Below are 22895 nucleotides of genomic sequence, written 5' to 3'. Positions count from 1 at the left end.
CTGTACATTACTTAATGTTCACCAGGGTAAGAGTAGTCACTATCTGTCACTATACTATGTTATTATAGGATTAGGACTATATTCCTTACACTGTACTTTTCATTTCTGTGACTTACTTATTTTATAACTGCAAGTTTGTACCTCTTAGTCCCCCTTCATCTGTTTTGCCCATTCCCCCACCACCTCCCCTCTGGCAACCACCAGTTTGTTCTCTGTATTTAAGAGTCTATTTATTTTGTTTGTTTGCTCATTTGTTTAGTTTTTTTAGATTCTACATATAAGTGAAGTCATACAGTATTTGCCTTTGTCTGACTTATTTCCCTTAGCATAATGCCCTGTAGGTCTATCCATGTTGTTGCAAAAGGCAAGAATTCATTCTTTTTTTCTATGGCTCAATAATATTCCATTATATATATGTATTATATACCTCCATTATACATATCTATATATATTAAATATATCCATTAAATATATATAATTCATCACACACACACACAATCATCCATTCATCTATCTTCTTCCATTTATCTATCAGTGGACACTTGGGTTGCTTCCATGTCCTGGTTATTGTAAATAATGCTACAATAAACATAGGGAGGCATATATCTTTTCATATTAGGTTTTTTTTTGTATTCTTTGGGTAAATATCCAGTAGTGGAATTATTGGATCATGTAGAATTTCTATTTTTAATTTTTGTGGAACCTCCAGACTGTTTTCTACAGTGGCTGTACAAATTTACATTCCCACCAACAGTGTACAAGGGGGTTCCCTTTCTCCAGATCCTTGCCAATACTTGTTATTTCTTGTCTTTTTTATATGAGCCATCCTTACTGGGGTAAGGTGATATCTCATTATGGTTTTGATTTGCATTTCCCTGATGATTAATGATATTGTGCATTTTTTTCATGTGTTTGTTGGCTACCTGTATGTCTTCCTTAGAAAAATGTCTATTCAGGTCCTCTACCCATTTTTTAATCAAAGTATTTTTTTTTTTTTTGGTTTTGAGTTGTGTAAGTTCTTTATATATTTTGATATTAACCCCTTATCAAATATATCATTGGCAAATATCTTGTCACATTTACTAGGTTGTCTTTTTGTTTTATTGATGGTTTATTTTAGTGTGCAAAAGCTTTTTATTTTGGTGTATTCTTAAGAGTTTATTTTTGCTTTGGTTTCCCTTGCCTCAAGAGATATATCTATAAATATGTTGCTAAGGCTGATGTTTAAGAGATTACTGCCTATGTTTTCTTCGAGGAGTTTTATGGTTTCAGGTTTCACATGTAGGTCTTTAATCCATTTTGAGGGGTGTGTGTGTGTGTGTGTGTGTGTGTGTGTGTGTGTGTATGGTGTAAGAAAGTGGTCCAGTTTCAGTCTTTTGCATATAGCTTTCCAGTTTTCCAAATACCATTTATACAAAAGACTGTCTTTTCCTCATTGTATATTCTTGCCTTATTTGCTGTAGATTAATTGACTATATAAGCAGGAGTTTATTTCTGGGTTTTCTATCCCATTTTATTGGTTTACGTATCTATTTTTGTGCCAATACCATACTGTTTTGATTATTACAGCTTTGAAATATATCTTGAAATCTGGGATTGTGGTACCCCCAGCTTTGTTTTTTTCTCAAGATTGTTTGGCTATTTGAGGTCATTTGTGATTGCATACAAATTTTAGAATTATTTGTTGTAGTTCTGTGGAAAATGCTATTGGTATTTTGATAGGATTGCAATCTGTAGATTACTTTGAGTAGTATAGATATTTTAATGATATCAATTCTTCCAATCCATGAGCATGGTATATGTTTCCATTTGTTTGTGTCATCTTCAATTTCTTTCATCAGTGTCTTATAGTTTTCAGAGTACAGGTCTTTCATCTTCTTGGTTAAATTAATTCCTAGGTATTTTATTCTCTTTGGTGAAACTGTAAATGGGGCCATTTTCTTAATTTGTCTGTTACTTTGTTATTAGTGTATAGAAATACAACATATTTCTGTATATTAATTTTGTATCCTGCAATTTCATTGAACTCATTTATCAGTTCTAATGGTTTTTTGGTAGGAGCTTTAAGTTTTTTTATACACATTTTCTCACTTAATCTTCCCAAGAGTTCAGTGAGCTAACTATTATTATTGGCTTTTCACAAATAAGGAATCAGAAGCTCAGAGTGTTTTAAAAAAATTGTCCAAAGTCAGAGAGCAGCTAAATGCTGGAGTCAAGATGACCATCTGAGCCTGCCATCTCTAAGGACATTTTGCAGAGCTCCTGCAAAATGCAACAGAGTTTCTGCTGACCACTGGGAATCCAGGCTAATTCTGAGCAATTTGCTTCACTTCAAAAATAACTAAGTGAAATATTAATAAAGCACCCCAGCATCTCTCTGCTGCCTTCAAATAATGGAATGGGCACAAGACAAAGTATGTTCAATGTCATGCAACTCACAAGAACAAGAATCCAAGGGATTAGGACAGGCCCTTAGCAACTCTGGCAAAGGGGAGAGGGGCTGGGACCATGAGGGGTGAGGAGAAACTGAGCAGCTATGCAGGGCCCTTGGGAACACCACTCAAAATAAGACCTTGGCATCAGTAACATGTGACCGCTATGCTAATCTCAAGGCGAGCCTGTCATAAGACAACATAGAATTAACAAATGTTTACTATGTTAGGGCCAACAGCAAAATTCCTAGAGAGGAAAGTCTTAGAAAACCAATCTGAGGAGTGCTGGGTGGAATGTGAAAGATGAGCACCTACAGTCTCCCCTGAAGACCAGAGTACCAGCTGTGACCCAGGTGTCAGAGGAGGGAAGGAGCTGGACTTCAGAGACCAGGGTTAAGAACTGGGAGTTTGCTCCTGAAAAGGAAAAGAAAAGGGAGGACAGTAAGTACCGGGCCAACAAGATGATGTGAGCCTGGGATGAAAGGTGGGTGATGAAACCCTGTGAGGTAGAATGGCCAGCACATGTTTTAAGGCTTCCAGGTATTCTAGGCTTCTGAAGCCAATTAAAGCTGTTGTCCTACTAAATCTGTTTAGAGAAGGCCTACTGTGCACCTGAGCCTTTTATGAATTCTCTTTGTAAAACACACTGACTATGAGCACAGTGAGCACATCTCACAGGTAGACCATGGAAAGTTGGGAACCCAGGATGCAGGGGCAGTCTTAACTCACGGGAATGAGAAGGAATCTACACAGAGGACTGTACTTCCAGGGGCTGTGAAATTATCTGGAATGATGGGAGAGTTGAGTGAGTCCCAGCTAACACCTGACCACATTTGTCAGATGCTTTGACTATCCCAGGTGTCGTGCACCTCCCCCTGCCCTTCTTGCCTTCCTTTTCTCCTCTATTCATTTCCTGAAAATTCTCTGCCTGTCACAAAGCCCTCTGAAGGTCACAAATCTATTCCCCATCAAGTCTGTCCTCATCACCGGAAAGAAAACAAGAAGCATATCAGGATTTTTTTTTAAGAGATGAAGTGTGTGCAAACGCCAAGGCCCTTGGGTACCACAGGACACTGATGGTCCTGTCAAGAAGGGACAGAGCTGAGGAACTGATCTGAAAGTTAAATAACTCCAAGTGGGGTTTCTTCATCTTCTTCTTTTTTAAAAAAATAATTCATAGTATCAGACAGGTTGACAACTTATTGAAAATGGTTCCTCACCTGGAAAGTGCTTATTACTTACAGTGTACCATCTTTATTACATCGATACTGACATTTAACACTCAATAAATCTCCACTCCCTCCATGGAGATATGTCTGACAGCCAACAGGAGTCCCTGCCTTTTCTCTGAATTTCAGCATGGTTTTGGTTCCAGGGACTGTGCTCTGATATCAGGTTCCTCAAATCCAACTGAGTGGGAAACAATAGTCCTGAGATGCCTTTGTTCAAGCTGATGGCCCCATCCTAACCCAGCCAAGACCCCCTATCTGCTAACAGTGGTGGATACCAATATGTAAAGGTAGTTGAATAAGTAAATGAAGGGAAGAAGGAATGGTCCTGCCACACCCTACCACAAGACCTGCTATAACAGCCAAGTCCCCTCCTAATCCATCCTCATCCTACCACTACAGTCCTACCCAGGGAATGACCAGTCATCACCCCCCAATAAGCCAATGTACCCCCAACCTCTGGGCCTTTCCTCATGTGGTTCCCTCTGTACTGAATGCATGATTCCTCCTAAAGTCTAAGTCAAATGCCTCCTCCTCTAGGCTCCCTGTGGAAGAACCCAGTGTTTTCTAATCTGTACCCTAGAGAACCACGTGAAGACTGCCCACAGTTCCACTTGGCACAACTGTCTGTTACTCCATGAGCTTCTCCAGGGCAGGAGCTTGTCTTTACTAATTTCAGTATCTGACCTACCAAAGGCCAAAACATAATGAACAAATGAGTGAATAAATGAATGAGCATATCACTTTCTTCTCTACCTTCTTCTCCTTCTTCCCACACTGTCTTTACTACCTCTATCTGGAGATTCCACGGGCTCTGACCTCCTTGGTTTCACTAAGTCTCTGAAATGATAGATTAAGGTAGGCAATATTTGGGACTCTGAAATGGGACAAATCTGTGTGTGTGTCGGACACACACACACATATACATACACACCCCATTAGGTGGTTGGAAGGATCAGATAACATAATACATGTGAAGTGCTTGCATATCCTCTGCTGTCCCAGAATACAGGAGCTTTCTTGCGTGCCACTCCTTGCCCCGAGAGGACAGTAGAGTCCCCCATCCTGCCTGGCTCAGGTGGTATGATTCTAGGCAGCCCTGATGGCCCAATGGCCTGAGGTAGAGGAACACCCAGGGCAAAGCCAGTCTAAGCTGGCAGGAAGCCAGAGCAGTAGCCTGTTTGTAGAGAAATGCAAGAGTATTCCTTCCAAGGACATGCAATCAAATGAATGTGGGGAGTGTTGTGCTAGTCTCCAATGTGTAATTAGAGTATCATGCAGATGAGTTCTGCTCCAAAGCCTACAAACATTTCTTCTCTACAGGGTTTCAAGTTTCTCCTTGCTGCTAGGAGTAGCTTATACTGATCACTGGCTTGGCAAATGTCACAGACCTCTTGGGCTGGGCAGGGACAACAGAGAGCCCAGCCTCTGGGGATCTCACACCAGCCCTTCTGCTGCTCCAGAAATGTGCACATCCCCTGGGTCACAGAGGGATGGGCAGGGCAGACTTTCAGGGAATGAAAATTCCCCAAGCTATGCCCCTGCAGGAGTTCACTGGTGACTGGGCAGCTGTCCTAGGGCAGGATGCCCTTCTGAGGCACACAGTTTCTGCTCTGAACCAAATTACTTAGGGTCGGCCATTGACATTGACAGGGCCCCAAAGGCCTCAGGAGCATGGAGGAAACATCCCTGTATAAAGACCCTTGCTTACTCTAGACTTTTGAAAGAATACTGCAGTGTTTTCTCAAGGCCAGACAGAATAGCCAGAAAAGTACAAACAATAAAACGGGGAAAATGTGATTACTACACAAAAATCCACTAACACACTCACAGTTCTTTACACATCAGAAGAACTCTGAGTGTGACCTGGTCTATCCCTGATCTCAAAGCAGCAATCCCACAAAGGCCTTGTGAAGAAGGTTTTGGCCTCTATTTCTGCTTACCTACTACTTATGATGGGGTGTTCCTGCCTCTCTTCTTTAGTCATGGCCATTGATTAGAAGCTCTTTCTTTCAACAAGGTCAAATTGCCTCCCTAGCATATTATGCCATAGGTTCCACTTCTACCCATGAGGCCAGCCCCGTCTGATACAAATAGAATGCAAGTCACATGTGTAATTTTAAATGTTCCAGTATCCCCATTAAAAATAGCAAAAAAGTAATAAGTGATTTTATTTTATTTTATTTATTTTATAAGATAATTTTAATAAGTATTTTATTTAAACCAACATACCTAAAATATCATTTCACTATACAATCAACCTAAAAATGATGAATGAGTTATTTTTAAATTATTGTTCCCATTTGAAATCTTTGACTTGGTTGTATATTTCATGCTTAGAGCACATCTCAATTTGGACTTTACGTATCAAGTGTTCAACAGCCACACATAGCTACTGGCCACAAGGACGGGACAGCGCTACTGGGGGCACCTTGCTGGCAGCTGCCTTGGCCCTCCTCATACCTGTCTGCCCACCCCAGCTCACACATCCCCACTTCTTTCCATTCTTCTTCAACCTTCTTGTCTTTTATTCCCTTAAGCTACTCTATGTTGTGCTTTTATTCACAGTAAATAGTCAATAAATGCTCTTTATCTTCTCTACCCCCTATTTAAAAACCACTCCACATCCTTCCTCCTGTGAAAGATTCTCTTCACAGTATTATTGTAAAAAGAGTTTTATATCGCATGAATATTATTTGGCTTCAGGAAATGCTAATACAAATTATATCTAGTAAGTATGTAAAGGTTCGATCCATTGGAAATACTCATTTATCCTTCCAACCATTTTGGGTACAAATCAAAATTATTTTTCCTCTCCCCTCATGTGAGCCCCCACACAGTGTTACATCAGTGGCTAAGCTTGAAGGTGTCCACACACTGATTGCTAACAAGGGCAGAGCAAACTCAGATCCTTGTCCAGAAACCCCTATCACACAAATGCAAGAGCTGCAGGCAGGACTGGAGCGGGCCAGGCCATCCAGCACCTCTGCAAGCTAGGCCTCCATCCTCCTTTCTACCGTACATAAAGCTCATGTTTCCAAAGCAAAGAGACAGAGAAGCAGCCAAGAGTTGAATCCCAATTTCCATGGCCACCCCCTGCCCCCAGTGCAAATTCCTGAAAGAAAAGTGCACAAAGATGATAAAAATGATCATGCTCTATATGATATCTGGCGTCAGGCAGCAGGATAATATGGTGGTGATGGGCTCAGGCTCTGGAATCAAATATCTGGCCATGGGTCCTAGCCCTAAGCCTTACTATCTGTGACAATGCACAAGTTTACCCTTTCTAAACTTCAGGACCCTCATCTATAAAAGAGAGATAATAATTATACCATTATATAGGGTACATTAGTTTCTTATTGCTGCTGGAACAAATTACCACAAATTTAGTGATGTCAAATGACACTAATTTATTGTCTTACTATACTGGAGGTCAAAAATCTGAAATGGGTCTCACTGGGCTAAACAGATGTCAGCAGAGCCATGATCCTCCTGGAGGCTCTAGAGAGAATCCATTTTCTTGCTTTTTTCCAACTTCTATAAGCTGTGCCCATTCCTTGACTCATGGTTCTCTTCCTCCATCCTTAGAGTCAGAAAGGGTGAGTTGAGTACTTCTCACATTGAAAAACTCTTGACTATTGTGCCTCTCCCTTTCACTTATAAAGACCTGTGTTTACATTGAGCCCACCCAGGTAATCCACGACAGTCTCCCCATCTCAAGGTAAATTGATTAGCAAAATGAACTCCCTCATGCTATGTAATAGACCATATTTATAGATTCTGAGGATTAGGATGTGAATATCTCTGGGCACCATCATTCTTCCTCCCACAAAGGATTATGTGGAAGATCCAGGAAGCAATACCTGGCACATCATAAATCCTCAATAAATCTTGGAAATTTTTGAATTTGTTCCCAAATCCTATGTGAACTCCTGGCCCTGGGCTGCACAGTAGAGCTAGTCTGGTCCATTTAGTCCAGGCATCCCTTCTCTTGGACCCAACTGGCATCCTTCTTAGGGTGAGAGGGTCACTTCCAAGTGGGAGACAACTCTGGGTCCAGACCATCATGTGGATTCCTAAAAGGCCATGCTCCCCAGAAAGAAGCTGCAGAGTAAAGACCAAAGACAGCCCACCCTAAGAGGTAAGAGCTTTAACTTCTTTGCTCTTCACAAAGGATGCTCCATTGCAGGCTCCAAAGCCCAAACATGCCCTCACCCTTGACCCACATTGGTGCTTCTCCTTGGGGATATAAAGAAGGGAAAGAAGGGAGGACTGGTTTGCCCTAGAAGTGGGGAAAAATAAGAACCCACTGCTATGTTATGTAGGCAAAGTGAAATATGCCCCAAACTTGGAAAGAAGAAGACCTGGCAATAATAACAATAGTAGCAGTAGCTAACATTTAGTGAGCACTCACTACATGCTGTGCCCTGAGTTTTATGATATTTATCTTATTTGATCCCCCAGACAAATAAATGTGGGAGCATTGTTAATGAAAATGAAATGAGCAGGTATTTGCACATGGGTGGAAAGAGGCCACTGTTAGCAAATAGGTGAGCAAGAGATGTAGGACCCCTGAAGTTCCATCCTTTGACTTGGGGTGGGGGGCACGTCTCAAGGATATGGTGCTAGAAGGAGATTCAAATGCAGAAAGTTGAAACCTATTCATCTCAGCTGAACCTCACTTAGATAACAGCATGGGCAAGAGATGTAGACAAGAGTATTTCATGAGGAGACAAATGTCCACTTGTCTCCCCCGCTGTCCACAGAACCCACATGAATATGGAATCCCTGTGGCAGGTCTCTCCCTAGAGAGAAGATGCAACCAATTCCATCCAGGGCTGGTTTTAATGCTGGAACTTCCATGTAAACACTGGTGACTTAAGGAATGTTCTTAATTTCTCTGTACTTCAGACTTTTCATTTGTAAGATGATGATAACAATAATAATAGCGAACACTCGTACAGGAATTAACTAAGTGCCAGGCCCTGTTCAACAAGCATTATATGTGTTAACACTTATTCTTTATAACAACTCTATGAAGTAGGTATTATCCTATTATATAGATAGGAAACTGAGGCATAGAAAGGTTATATTAAGCAACATGCCCAAGGTCACAGAGCTGATGGTGAGCAGAACTGGGATTTGAATACACATGGTCTGGTTCTAGCCCCAGGGGTCCCAGCCACTACTCAATATTGCCTCACAATGTGGCTCACCTCATAGGGATGCTAGTAATTAAATATCTACGTAATATGTATTTTAATGCTCATATGTAACATATACCTGCTATAATAAATATTAAACATCTGAACAAGTTAACCAATGGATGGGGGCTCAGTGATGGAGCATTTCAGCACAGTCCAGGGACCTGCATGCATAGGTACTGCTGTTTCCAGAATGGTTGATTGTGTGGCCAGAGTTATGAGGGAATGCAAGCCCTCTGTAGGATCATCTCTGACTTGTGTGTCAGGGGCAGCCCTGCCCTGAAGGTCCTTCGCAGCAGACACACCAAGAAGTTTTATAAGGCCTTTGACTTATTGTCTTTCCAAATCATGCTATATTGTACTAGTTCTCAAGGAAACTAAGACAGCTCAACATGGGCTGCCGGAGGGTCTATCTGGTGTATCTAAAATTGGGTAAGGCATCCAAATAGCATTATCATTCTGGCAGAGCCATGTTCACTGGACGTCAATACCCAAACCCTAAAGGTGGGCTCTGGCAGATACTGGGGACATGGGTAACAAGGGGGCATAGGTAGAGTTTCCACTGAGTCAGGGAGGAGCACCCACAGAGGCCAGATGTGGGAGCCTAGCAAATGTCCAGAGAGAGGTTGTCTACCTTGCTTATTTCTTTGGTTCTCATAGGGCCATTATCACCAGGCAGGTCAGAAGGCAGGCCTGTGATGCCAGGTGGCTCTCCATCAGATGTTCTGGCCATACAAGGGCACCTCAGCTCTTTGTCATCCCAGGAGCTCTGTGGCAGCTGTTCAGATATAAGATATATCCTAGAAATCATTTGCAAGAGTCAGATGGCAGAAAAGACTCACTATCATCAAACAGCCATGAGCAATGACATTTATAGGCACGAACACCTTCCAGGCCTCCTTCCCAGGCTCAGGGCACCGATCTATTCACTGAACGCAAAGAACAATTAGTCCTGCCAGATGGGGGATGTATCGAAAACCCTCTCCCTGGGCATAACCAATTAAAGCCTGGGTTTTAAAAAGCCGATTGATTCACTCAAAGGAGCAAACAGCAGGCTGCAGGAGCCCTTCCCGCTGAGCCATTTCTCTGCGTTTCCCAAAGCAGATCTAAAACCTCCCGATGGATTTGGTTTTCATATGGCTATGTGCAGTGTCCGCTGATAATCTCTATGATTCAAAGCACTTGCTGGGTATCTTCTGATGCATATTCATTTAATCATTCAACACAATTTCACTTCCCCCTCTCACCCCGGAATCTGTGCCCTGGGAAGGCTGACAGCAGAGTGCCGGGGCAGCAGAGTGGATGGCCCCAGCATGTCAGCTGGAGCCTCTACACTACAGCCACACAAGCAAATGAAGGAGGGACCTTCCGAGGCCCCCCCTCCCTTCCACAAGCAAGACAGACTCTCTGGGTATCCACAGCCACTCTGAGTCCAAGGAACAAATCCTGCCCGTTACAGGCAATTCAAATAGATGGAATCAGTAATGAAACGCTCATTTCTCACAGAAGGAAAGAATACCTATGATCCATTTAGCATTGACTCAAAATTTGATTTTTAAAATCTAAAATGAATATTGTATGATGAGTTTTATTGGCTCAACCAGAATTAATGAGTTAATGGAGGGGGGCGGAATAGTCCTTCATAGCAAGAGACAATCACTCCAAATTGTATCCTGGTGCTCTAGTAACACCAAGCATCATCTGGGTGTCAGAACCAAGCATTTAATCCAACGTATCTGCACAGATGTCCTGCCAGCTTAGTGTCTGGCTGTAGGGCACACAGAAAGGAGCGGACACCGGATGCCACCTTCTGGGTCACTTGTTGATTCATCTCACAGTCTCACAGGCGTAGTTGCCCCTTTAGAACCAACAACTGCACCACAAAAGCCAAGAGAGCTGAGAACAGAGGGAAGAACTGCCTCAAGCCAGCAACAGACAAAAGCACACAGCAGTAATGAATCTGCTTTCTAAATCTCCCGAGGTGACGAGGTGATACCTCGTTCCCCTGACTTTCCAGCCTCTTGGGCCTCAACAGGGTGGCTTTTCCTCACCTGGATGGATCTTTTATTTGGTTTCTCTTCACAGCCTAAGTCCAGAGACCACTCAAGAAACAGTAACTCCTCATTCATTAAAAACTCATGGTTGTGTACATAGCTCAACACTACTGCATATACTCGGCAAATAGCTTAATCTCTGGAAGTCTCAACTCTCTCATCTGTAAAAGCAGATAATATTAGTCCTCTTGAAAAATTGTTAGAAGAATCAGGGATAATGTTGAAGGTTTCTAGGTCAGTTTCTAGCACACAGTGGTGTTCAGTAAATGGCTGTTGTTTACAAAATGGAAATGATGACGTCTATACCTCAAGGTTTATTTCAAAGACAGCACATGAGGAACACCCACCCCTGGGTCTCCCAGTTGTAACCGAAAGGTAAGTAGGAATTTCTTGCTTTCCTTCTCCAACCTGCTCCCATCCAGCATGTAGCAGCAGACCAGAAGCCATATCCTAAGGGTTCAGAGCCCAGCTCTAGTAGAAGACTGCCTAGGTTCAGATCTCAGGGGTCAAGTCACTTACCCTCCCTGTGCCTCTATTTTATCATCAATAAAATGGGGTTAATATAAATATCTTCAAGGGCTGCTGTGAGGGTTTTTTTTTTTTTGTTTTGTTTGATTTATACAAATACTTTTATTTTGTTTTTAGATGTATATATAGCAGTATACATTTGAGTAAGGAAGCTGCTCAAGTCTAGTAGGGGAAAGGTTACAAAAGATACATAAAAAATATTTATCAAAAGCATGAGGATCCTTACATCCTTCTTAAAGAACAAGCACATTCTGTACAAATGGAAGGGTCGTGACAAAGAATTTTAAAGTTCAAGAGCCTGTCACGGTAATGAGGTATCAATAATGGACAAGAGGAGTCTTGCAAGCTTCTCTCTGACCAGTACTCACTGAAGCCTCATTCGTTTTTCCGGGGAGCCTTTAGTGCTCACTATCTGTTGGACGTTCTTCGTGGTCTCCTTTTCCTCAGATTTTACAGTTTCTGGTATAGGTTCTGCCTCTTTCTTTGTCTGATCCACTGGGACAGGCTTTTCTCCAGACTTTTGCTGCACAAATTTGGGTGGAAATTTCTGCCTAAGGTCCAGGAGCAAAGCATCCACACGTTGTCTCTGAAAAATAGAGCTTGGTTCCTCTTTCCTTTTGGCTTTAGGTTTGACTTTATCTTGTTCTTCATGATCTTTGAAGTGCCACCAATAACCTTTGGAAGGATGATATCGACAGTAGGACATAGCTTCATCAAAAGCTGACTGAATGCCATGCACTGCAGTGAGCACCCTAGAGTTTATAACTGACCCCAAGTCTGGTGCCTGATAGATCACTCCAGCAATGATATAGTAATCAGCCAGTGGGATAACTTGGGTAGGGGACTGCCGCTGTTGCTTCCGAATGATAAAAAGAATGGGCTCTTGAGCGTGTAGAAGGATGTATTCCACTCCAACCATTTGATTTAAGTGTTCTAATGTAAGCCTCTGCATTTTGACCACTTCATTATTACATGTCCTGTCGTAGAAAGGATTACTTCTTTCTGAAAAGTAATCCAGGACACTTCCACTGTTCAAAATGGGGATCCAGGAACTGTCAACCCAAGAGATTCCCAGCAGATTATCTCGGATATCCACGGCCGCCATAATCCCCAAAGCGCTCGCCTGCTGTGAGGTTTTAATGAGACCATGAATAGAACCTGGCAGAGTACCTGGCATACAGGAAATGCTTGACAAATGTTTACAATGAATGTGTTTTTTTTCCACACTACCAACCAATTCTCTGATACCAGCTGGGTGTCCTACAACTCAACAGAATTCTGACACTACCTACTTGGAGACAGCATCAGATCATGTAAGTTAAGGGCTCCATCCTACATGACTGCCCCCAACTTCAGACACCAACCATAAGTCCATGTTGTCACCTGTGCTTCTGATGGACCAGCTATAAATAGATTAGAGGTTCCAACAAACTCCTCCCTGGGTTCAATTAATTTGCTAGAGCAGGTCACAGAACTCAGAGACACATTTCCTTACTAGATTACCAATCTATTATAAACTCAGGAACAGCTAGGAACAGATGCTTAGGGGGAGGCATGGGGAGGGGGCTCAGAGGATCCATGCTCTCTGAGAATGTCACTCTCCCCAAACCTTCACATGTTACCCAACCCAGAAGCTCTCTGGACCTTGTCCTATTGGGTTATTTTGGAAGCTTCATTACATAGGCATTATGGATTAAATCATAGGCAACTGGTGACTGAACTCAATCTCCAGGCTGTCTCTCCTCCATGGAGGTCTGGGGTGGGTGGGGCTGAAAGTTCCAACTCTATTATCACTTGGTTAGCTTCTCTGATGACAACTCCCTATCCCTAGTTGACCTAGGGGCTTTCCAAAAGTCATCTTATTAACATAATAAAAGACCTTTATATTTCACATCACTTAGGAAACTCCAAGAGTTTTAGGAGCTCTGTACCATGAGGGTGGGGGACAGTTAAAACCAAATATGTATTTCTTATTGTAAATCACAGTATCATAATACTACTATCAAATACCACCATTATCATCTCCGTCATCATCACCATCATCAGGAATAAGAGGAAACAAAAGAATAAAGTACCGGGAGTAGAATCTAAGTGCAGGAAGATGAAAGTCAAGTTCCCAACAGAATTTACCATATTAAAAGGAAGCATAAGCCAGACGCTTGAGCCTAGGAACTCAGTCCCTTCAAAAGCACCTCCAGTGTAGGATCCCATGTGGCCTTAACAATCTGTTTCCCGCAGTCTGTATTTGTCACTAGCTACCTTGTCTGAGAAGGATGACTGACTCCAAGAGACCATGCATGCCCAGGGTCACCACATCCAAGATAACTGGAATCATCTTTGTTACCTACAAAGTTCAGCTAAAACTCACCATCTTCCCGACAGCACCAACCACCACCCAGACCCAACTCGACCACACGAGACGAGGCACCTTTAGGCTGAGATAGATGCAGAGTCATGCCTCATACAATTTGCCAGTTTCCTTTCTTCCCTCAGGCATCTACCACACACACATTCCCAGTTTCTATACAGCTTCAGTCTTTCTTGTTTTTAACTCTGTAGGGGATCAGGGTAAAGTTTAACAGCAGTTCTTCTTCCGTTCTGTCAGTATCCACACTCCGCATCTTGGGGCATTTCCACTGTGGCCAAGTCAGAGAGATGAATCCAGTCTATGGTGCCACTATTCAAAGCTGATGTGAGACTAATGTGCTCAGGGGAGGGAAAGTATTTTAATTTTACAACCCTAACCCTGATCATCTGGGAATGTCACAAATCAGATGCCTAATTCCACCAAAGGAAAATGCAGTAATGTGGAGTTATAAGCCAATCTTACACTCTGTGGTTTGAGTATATGAACAGAGAAGTCCAACATGAATCTTCCAGAGCCCCTTGGTTTTGCCAAGGGAAGGAGGATGAGGAGTGTGTCAATAAACTCTGAAATTATATCTTAAATAAAAAATCTGATCCAGCCCAAGAGACATGAATAGAAAGGTATAAGAAATCAGGTCAGCAATTTTGTTAGCAACTTGAAGTTCTGAGCTGAGCACTTGGAGTTGGGATTTGGAAGCTTAGATTTCCAACTTTGATTCCTAAGGTCACCCAACAAAATAAAATGAAGAGCAGTGTTTTCCAAAGTGTGAATAGGAATGGAGGGTTACATAAAATTAAATATGTTTCCTTACTGATGTACTTCTCGGAGACTGGACTATGCTACTGATGAATGTGAATCTCCAACAGGGGATTTGCTATACAAACTTCCCTCAAATGAATTTAACCTTTGGAGAGGGTATGTCTCATGGGACTGGCCACACATCAAGAGTCATCAATTCAAGGAATGAAGGAACCTGCAAAAACAGGGCTCTAGGCCTTCCAGAAGAAACCATATGAGCTCAAGTCTTAAGCAGCCATATTAATTTACTCATTGCGAGCAAAGGCACATAAGCAGAAGCTGAGAATGAAGTGTAGTCATGATAGACGAATGGATAAAGAAGATGTGGTTAATATATACAATGGAATACTACTTGGCAATGAGAAAGAATGAAATCTGGCCATTTGCAGCAATGTGGATGGAACTGGAGGGTATTATGCTAAGTGAAATAGTCAGTCAGAGAAAGACAGATACCGTATGTTTTCTTTCACTCATAGGTAGATATTAAGAAACTTAACAGAAGACCATGGGGGAGGGGAAGGGGGAAAAAAGTTACCGAGAGGGAGAAAGGCAAACCATAAGAGACTCTTAGGGACTGAGAACAAACTGAGGTTTGATGGGGGGTAGGGGAGAGGGGAAAGTGAGTGATGGGCATGGAGGAGGGCACCTGTTGGGATGAACACTGGGTGTTATATGGAAACCAATTTGACAATAATTTATATTTTAAAAAAAGAAAGAAAGAAATTCAGGCACAACAGCTTCCCTCAAAGTGGAAAACCTAAGAGACCAAGCTAGGTACAAAGGTACTAGGTACAAAGGACTAGTGTTCCAAAGGTGTAAAACAAAGGCTAAGTAGAAAAATGTGAAGACATACCAGGAAGGGGCCTTAAAGTCCTTGTGAATCCCTGAGTTAGGGCAATCATGGTTATACTGATGTAGTAGAGGCTCCTAGAGGTCCCTTAATACTGGAAACTTCTGCTACAAATATTCCAGGACAGAAAGAGTGTCATCAGTAAAGGCTTTAACCAAGAAACGGGCATGTGCTTCTCCCAAGCCAGCCCTCCTTCACCTTCTCTAAGATCCCCAACTTGAATATGTGCCAGACACTTTGCAAAGTGCATCACATCCAATCTTTCATTACATTTTCATAATCTTAAGAGGTATGTGTTATCAGTATCCTTGTTTCACAGCTGAGGCTCAGGAAAGTCAAGTCTAAGGACACAACTTATCTAAGGACACAAAGCAAGGAATTAGAGCTGTGAGCTCATTATAAGTTTGCTGAATGAATGAATGAATGAATGAATAGGGATAAAGGGTCTTTGCAAACATTTTCCACCTATTTAAAAGAGTTGGTAGAAAACAGAAATAGAATTGTGATTACCTACTGACATTGTCTTATTACTAGAAAGTCATCTTTCACTTGGAAAATGGGAGGCCCCTCCCCTGTGATTCATCCATCACTAAGAAGTCTGGGATCTCCCCATCCATCAGCAACACTCCAGATGGCACAATACTGCAAACTGGATCCAATTACAGGAAGAGTCAACTCTTGCCTGATTCACAGGAGCCCAATCAGCAGTTCCTGGGTTTAGCCACCAGCCCAAATTTACCCAGCAGTACATTATCAACTTCAATAATGGGCATGCCAGGAAAACAAAATAGGAGACCGTTCTTACGTAGGAAGAGCTTTCCTCTTTATCAATTACACTTTTCTAAAGAACAGGCAGCCTACTATCTCTTTGTGGGTTCTGATAGACACTGCAGAGGAGTAGATGAAAGGTTATTATAACGAGGGTGGGAAGAAGGAAAGACTGTACCTGGGGGGAGGGAGGGCCCTGTGGAGTGGCCTGGAGAAGACACTGAGCTTCCTTGTGCAGATCCCATATTATCCTGACTCTGTCTACCTCTCTGACTCTGTTGTTCTCACTGTGATGGTCTACACTCTATTTCTGTCCTGGATCTCTGTAGTGGCCTCCTAGCTAGTTTAACCACTCCCATACCAGTCCCCTTGCACCCAGCAATCCATCAGCCACAGTAGCCACAGTGAACTTTTAAAAACATAAATCAGATCACATCACTCCCACACTTAAAACTCAACAATAGTTTCCCTTATCACTTAGTATAATATTCAAATTATTCACTCTAGTCTGTAGGGACTTCACTGCTACAGTTCATCCCACCCTTCCTCTCACTCACCATGTTCCAGAAGCACTGGGCTTCCTTCTTGAGGGCTCATTCTCACCTCAGGATCTTTGCACTTCCTGCTTCCTCAGTCAAGAATGCTAAGACCCCAGGACCACACTCTTCATGTCATTCAAGTCCCAGCTCATTTGTTGCCTGCCACAGAGAGGTCCTCCTTGATCACCCCTAACTGCTCCCTCGCCAGCCACTTTTATCATAACTTTGTGTTTTGTTTCCTTTATAGTACTTATTACTTAAAATTATCTTGTTTATTATTCATGTTCTGCATCTCCTCCTCCAACACATACACACAAGCTCCATGAGAGCAGACACCTGGCCTTTCTGCACCTATACCTCCAGCACCTGGGACAGTTTTCAGCACAAAACAGCAGCTTAATAAATTTTTGCTGGATTAAAGAATACCCCCTAAGGGTTCTTGTATGAATTAAATGAGACAGTTATATATTTAGAGTTTTTCAGAAGGTTTGGCACATCAAAACACAGTATTTCAAGTTATGACTCTCTTATCTGGTATTATCAGGATGAACCAATCTGTTAATCCAAAAAATCTGAATGAAATAGGGATCACTAATATTGTACATATATACTATACAAACTTTAGACACTATTTCAACTTGAAACATTTCTGGCTAGTCTATTGATGTAGAGCTAAGGCCTCTACTTGAGACAGGTCTACAGGTTGGAGTTCGAAATCTATGTGTTCCTTTTTTTGAGAGCTCATGCCTTTTATATATCATCTGTGGTTCCCAGATTTGGCTTTAGAATGGAGAAGGAACTTAACCTCACATACAAAATAATCTGAGTGCAAAATTCTTATAGAATTATGTACAAATTTTTCCTAACTTTTATCAGTTGCCCTGCCCACAACTAAGCTAACAGCCTACATCGACTGACTCTTATCAAACCATTCAATGCTTGCAGCTTGGTTTCCTTAACAAATGACTCTCTTTTCACCCATATTTCACTGGTTCACTTAATCTCTAATTAAATTATGTTCTTATAATAACACATTCAGCCAGCATAAGAAGGACGGGGTGAAAATGGAGCTCTTTGACCCTTAGTAAGCATTTACCAAAATGGTGGGGGCAATGTTCACAGGAATAGTATGGGTCCCTGTGTGCTGTGAATGTCCAGCAGGTCGTGGCCCTCAGTCAGTGGGTATTACAGAAGGAAGACAATGGAGGACATTGGTGAATTTGTGAGTTGGTTAAGTAGAGATGGGTTAAAAGAGATTGCATTATAGTATAAGAACTTGTCAATAGCAATGATTATAGTTGTCGTCAAGGAAGATTAAATGGAAATATGCCAAAATGTTTTCTCTGGTAGGCTGTTAATATTCCTCTTAACAATTTCCCATATCTTTCAAGTTTTGACACCATCATAAATAATACTTCACAGAAGCAGAGAGTAAATTGTGATCCTGGCGGAGTCAAAGGATAGTGCTGACAGTTACCATTTCTAGTGCTCCTGTTCTATGCCAGCAACTTACATGGTACCTCTTGCCCTCATGTTCACTCTGCAAGGCAGGTGTGAAGGTGCCCACCTTTATGACTGTGTGATTGTGTTCCCCTAAGTTTAGCCCCAGGTCCCTGTCCCAATACTACATTCCTTCCTCTGGCCCACAAAGTCACCCAATGCAGTCAGCATCTCCATGAGCTGGCAGGGTGTCAAGTCCATGAGCTTTCAACAGGACCAAATCTTCATTTATGTCACTGTCCGGCTCTCTGCTTTGCAAGTTAATTAGAAATAAAGCCTTTCCTCATCAGTCTGGCCTCCCCCACTGCTCTCTCGCTCCTGGCTGCAGGCTGTGTCCTATCTCCTTCACCTCTGGGCTCAGGACCCCATCCTGGAACAGATGCAGCCTCATCAGCATATCTCTTCTGTGGTGATGGCTACATCACTCACCTCCCTCCTGGAGGCTGTCTTCCCTGGACTGTGGTCTTCTTACTCTGCCCTCTGCTGCCTGTGTTCCCTCTGCCGGCCCTTATCCACCTGGGTTTCTGCACCATTCCAGCCCTGACCTCCAAGAAGCACAACCCACCACATGGCCTATCCTGTGTCCATCCTTGTTCTGCCTGGTTCTCACAGCCACGTCTTATAGCCTTGTGACCCAATGTCTGATCTGACCCAGAGTCCCCATTGTGATACCCAGAGAGACACAGACCTCTACTGCCCCAATTTAGTACTCACACAGCACATGAAATTGTTGGGAGGGAGGGTTTACAGGGAGTGGGGAATGTATATGGGAAGAGGGTACTCCAACACCAGGTACTGGTAAAGTCCTGGTGGCAGCTTCAGACAGATGGAACCCTTCCAGTGATGGCAGCAGTTAGCTCTCAACAGCCCCCAAACCAAAAGGACTCCACCACTCCAAGTTATCAGAGAGATTAAGACTCTGACCTAGAGAGACAGAGAGAGAAAAGGGATCAGGAGAAAGGACACAAAAGCCAAAAGAAAGGCTGAGCATTGTCAAAACTTGACATATTCACCACATTTGTTCTCGTCTTATTCTCTTCTACAAAAAGACTTAACTGGCAACTGCAAGTAGGATCTCAAAGCCAGGATGAGGATGCCGCGGGTCTACAGGAAGAAAAGTCACAGTTCAGGGTCCTAGAAAAGTAGAAATCTGGACAGAGGTACCCACTACAAAGAACTTGCAAGAGGTTGGCCTCCCAGGATCTCTGACACTGGTGGGCAGATGTGGGTTTCAAATCCCCTTTGTATGGCTTTAGGTACATGTCTTAACCTCTCCAAGGCTTCATTTCCTCACGTATAGAATGATGCTAGTAACACCTGCCTTGTGGACTGTTGAGGCTTATATGAGCTAATACAGGCCTGGTACCTAAACCAGTGGCAATGTCTGGACACAACTTTGGTTGTCACATGTGGTGGGGATGGAGGGATGTATACTACCAGCACCAGTGGGTAAAAGCCAGAAGCCAGGGATGCTAGTAAAACTAGTAATCATCCCACAACGATCAGAGCAGCCCCCATGACAAAGAATGATTTAGCCCAAATGCCAGCATCAAGAAACTTTTCCAAAGCCCAGTACAGAGCGGGGATCAGCAAACATTCATTCCCCACCTCTTCCTGTCTCCACTCCTCTTTCTGGACAGTGCATAGCATCAGGGAAGGGCCAGGATCTCCTTCCCTTGCATCTCTCATAGAGATGGAGAAGGAAAAGTACCACACAAAGTGCCTGGCACCTCCTATCTCTCTGCTCTTCCCGCAGAGCTGTGTCTAGCTGGAAGCCAGGCACACAGCAGGGATGTACAAAGGACAGATTTGTTAGCTGACTGGAGCAGAGGCCTCTGTGCAACACCGACCTCAGCTTGGAAACTGGACAGAAAAGCAGCTCTAAGGAAGCTGAGCTCAGAAAGGAAGGCTGGGCATGGGTAATGCCATGAGAGGGACCTATGAGCAGGGACCAAAAAAAAAAATGACCGTCCAATTGGGCCCAGGGTGCACCGTTTCTCCAAGACTTGACAGCAATCTCATATGCAGAAGGTAAAAGTCAGAATTCATTCCTTCAGTCAATTATTCAGCACGTACTGGGCTAGGACTCTGGTGTGCATGGCACTCTAATGGTCTACATTAAAAAAAAAATTCAATGTTATTATTTTTCCGGCCCTGTAACTATTCAACCAAGACATCGATGGGAATGAAAAAGTAAGCAAGAGAAACAGATGTTTAAATCTCATAGAATCTTGAATCTGACCAGCCTCATTTTAAATGGTGAAAATACCCACTTGATAAAGTGGGAAAAGCTAATATTATTCTATTATTCACTCTCTCTTTATTAAGGCTTCAGAGATGATTCATTGAGTTTCCGAAGCACAGTACTTTTTTTGTATGTTACTCTTTCATGAACAAACTATTCCAAGACACAATCTGCCTATATTATATAATGCATCTTCCACAGAGACAGCCCAAAGTGAAGCTACTTATTTCTTATTCCTGTATTTGGTAAGGCCTGTTTATACCTTGCCTGAGTGTGTGAGAGAACACAGGGGAAAGTGCTTTGAGAGCTGGAAGCCCTGGGACAAACCTTGGCCCCTATTGTCAGTATTAGCCATCATAATTTCCAAATTCCACAGGGCAGAACAGATGAGGTTTTGCTTTGTGTTTCTGGATCTCGGACTCCCGAGTTGCTAAGATGCCTGTCCTTTTCTCAACTTACAGACTCTCTAGTCCGGGGAAGGTAGGAGCAAATGCACACCAAGAAGGCCCCAGATCTCGCTCCCAAGATCTTGCTCCCTTGCCTGCTGCCTCATTTTCCCCCATATGCTGCAGATCCTTGCCAGATCCTCTGTGGGAGCCACAAACCAGGAGGCTCTCAGCTGCAAAGAGCCAAGAGGAGTCTTTCCAAATGCCTTTTGAGCCCAAAGCAGGAAGTTCTGCAAAAACACACCCACTGTTCTGAGTGGAGGGCCTGTCTGAGGATAAAGTACCCTCCCCTGAGCTCAGCTTAGCACCTCATAAAGCCAGACTCAGACCATATAAATAAGATGTCTCTCTAAGGCAAGGTGAGGCTTGCATGATTTATGTGCTCCTGGGGTCCCTTGCAAACAAGCTTAAACCAACAGTACCTGACTCTCCTTTCTTCTGTGGACTGACTTGGCTCCACAAGGTGGGGTAAAAGGCCCCTGTGTCTGCCTGGAGTATTCCTGGGCCACACCACTGGCTGAATGGGCAGGCAGGAGCATGTGTGGCCTTTGAGAAGCCTTGGTCCCTGAGCCCCTCCGGAAAAGGACTGCTTGGGAGCACAGACGGGGAGGCCTGTGACATGCTCTTCTGGCTTCTGTGTAAAGGAAAACAGGTAGAGGGAGCCAGGAAGGGAGCAAAGAAAGGAAAGTCATTTATAGGAACAGCCTGAGCAGAGAAACCAGATGTGAGCTGGTGTCAGCAGCAGGGACAGCCTGCTGCATAATTCATCCATTGTGGTTCTGTTTATGTGTCTGTTTTTAAGGTTAATCATTTGTTTGTTTGATCGAGGCTTACTCTTCTAAACGCTTCTGTTAGCACATGAACAGGATGCTTGGTATGAAACGCAAACATCCTTATTTGGCAGACACAGAGCTTGCTAAATTATCCTTCCAGCTGCAAATAAGTTGTGACATTTGTAATAAGTTGCCAGTCATAAGGGGCGCAGCATAGTCTCAGAGAAATTCACAAGCTGAATTTCTCCCCAGCTTCAGTCCCTCTCTCTGAAGGAAGCAGATATTTCAGCCCAAGAGGCACATTTAAGACAGAAGCAGAGTCACTCAGTCTTAGGTGTCAGATCTAACCCACGAGCACCCTGTTGGTCTAGACTCCAGTCCCCATCAAAATGTTTGCAGTGCATGGGCCAGGAAAACACCTCATGAAAAGGAGGTCCTGGCCCCCACCCACTGACAGCCTCACTTCCACCCTTTGTGCAGAAGAAAACAGGTTTCTCTTCTCAACACCACCTCTAAGGAAGCAGGCAGACTCTAGAACTGTAGAAGGCCAGGATTGGGACTAGACTTTGAAGGTATCAGAGGTAATGTGCTATATGAGAAAGCAGGAGACTCTGGAGCTGTGTGGCTTTGGATAGATCATTTCTCCTTCAAGCCTCTGTTTCCTCCAGGTTAAGGGGGACTGGTAGGAAGCCTGGGGAGGACACACGTAAAGGACCTGACACACTGTAGTTTCTTTCTTTTTTAAAATTTTTTTTCAACGTTTTTTATTTATTTTTGGGACAGAGAGAGACAGAGCATGAATGGGGGAGGGGCAGAGAGAGAGGGAGACACAGAATCGGAAGCAGGCTCCAGGCTCCGAGCCATCAGCCCAGAGCCTGACGCGGGGCTCGAACTCACGGACCGCGAGATCGTGACCTGGCTGAAGTCGGACGCTTAACCGACTGCGCCACCCAGGCGCCCTGTAGTTTCTTAAGAAGAGCTACTGCTCTCATCATCCTGAAGCAAATCCATCAGGGTGCCCATCTCCACTGCAATTTCCGGTCAGACTTCTTGAAGCCTTGCAGAGAAGCTAGCAGCTGCAGGCATTCACCCATCCCATCATTTCACAAAGACGCAGTTTGGGCCTGCTCAGCCCAGGCCCTGTGCAGGGCACCATGGGTA

At 43.3% G+C, this 22895-nt stretch overlaps 2 protein-coding genes and 1 long non-coding RNA gene across 6 annotated transcripts in view; all 3 read right to left on the bottom strand.

The window, feature by feature from the left end:
- GALNT18 (polypeptide N-acetylgalactosaminyltransferase 18) overlaps nt 1-22895 on the bottom strand; it is a 353962-nt gene that overhangs the window by 211212 nt on the left and 119855 nt on the right. The window lies entirely within an intron of this gene.
- Nucleotides 7052-22253, bottom strand: LOC109271142 (uncharacterized). Its single transcript, XR_002081835.2, has 3 exons — nt 18700-22253; nt 16789-16929; nt 7052-7244 (listed from the first exon to the last, which is right to left on the bottom strand). It is a non-coding gene; the product is annotated as an uncharacterized LOC109271142 (long non-coding RNA).
- LOC109271141 (mediator of RNA polymerase II transcription subunit 6) lies at nt 11526-12564 on the bottom strand. 2 transcript variants are annotated; one of them, XM_019456326.2, is made up of 2 exons: nt 12089-12564; nt 11526-11972 (listed from the first exon to the last, which is right to left on the bottom strand). In XM_019456326.2, the coding sequence occupies exons 1-2, from the start codon at nt 12550-12552 to the stop codon at nt 11891-11893; spliced, it is 546 nt and encodes a 181-aa protein (XP_019311871.1). In that variant the 5' UTR covers nt 12553-12564; the 3' UTR covers nt 11526-11890. The 2 variants fall into 2 exon arrangements, with proteins under 2 accessions (XP_019311871.1, XP_019311870.2); XM_019456325.2 differs by having other exon boundaries at nt 11526-12564.

This window comes from Panthera pardus, unplaced genomic scaffold (genome assembly GCF_024362965.1).
Source record: "Panthera pardus isolate Hobbes unplaced genomic scaffold, ASM2436296v1 HiC_scaffold_12, whole genome shotgun sequence".
Lineage (NCBI taxonomy): Eukaryota > Metazoa > Chordata > Mammalia > Carnivora > Felidae > Panthera > Panthera pardus.
Note: the sequence above shows the minus strand (reverse complement) of the source record. Positions and strands in the feature narration are given on the sequence as shown.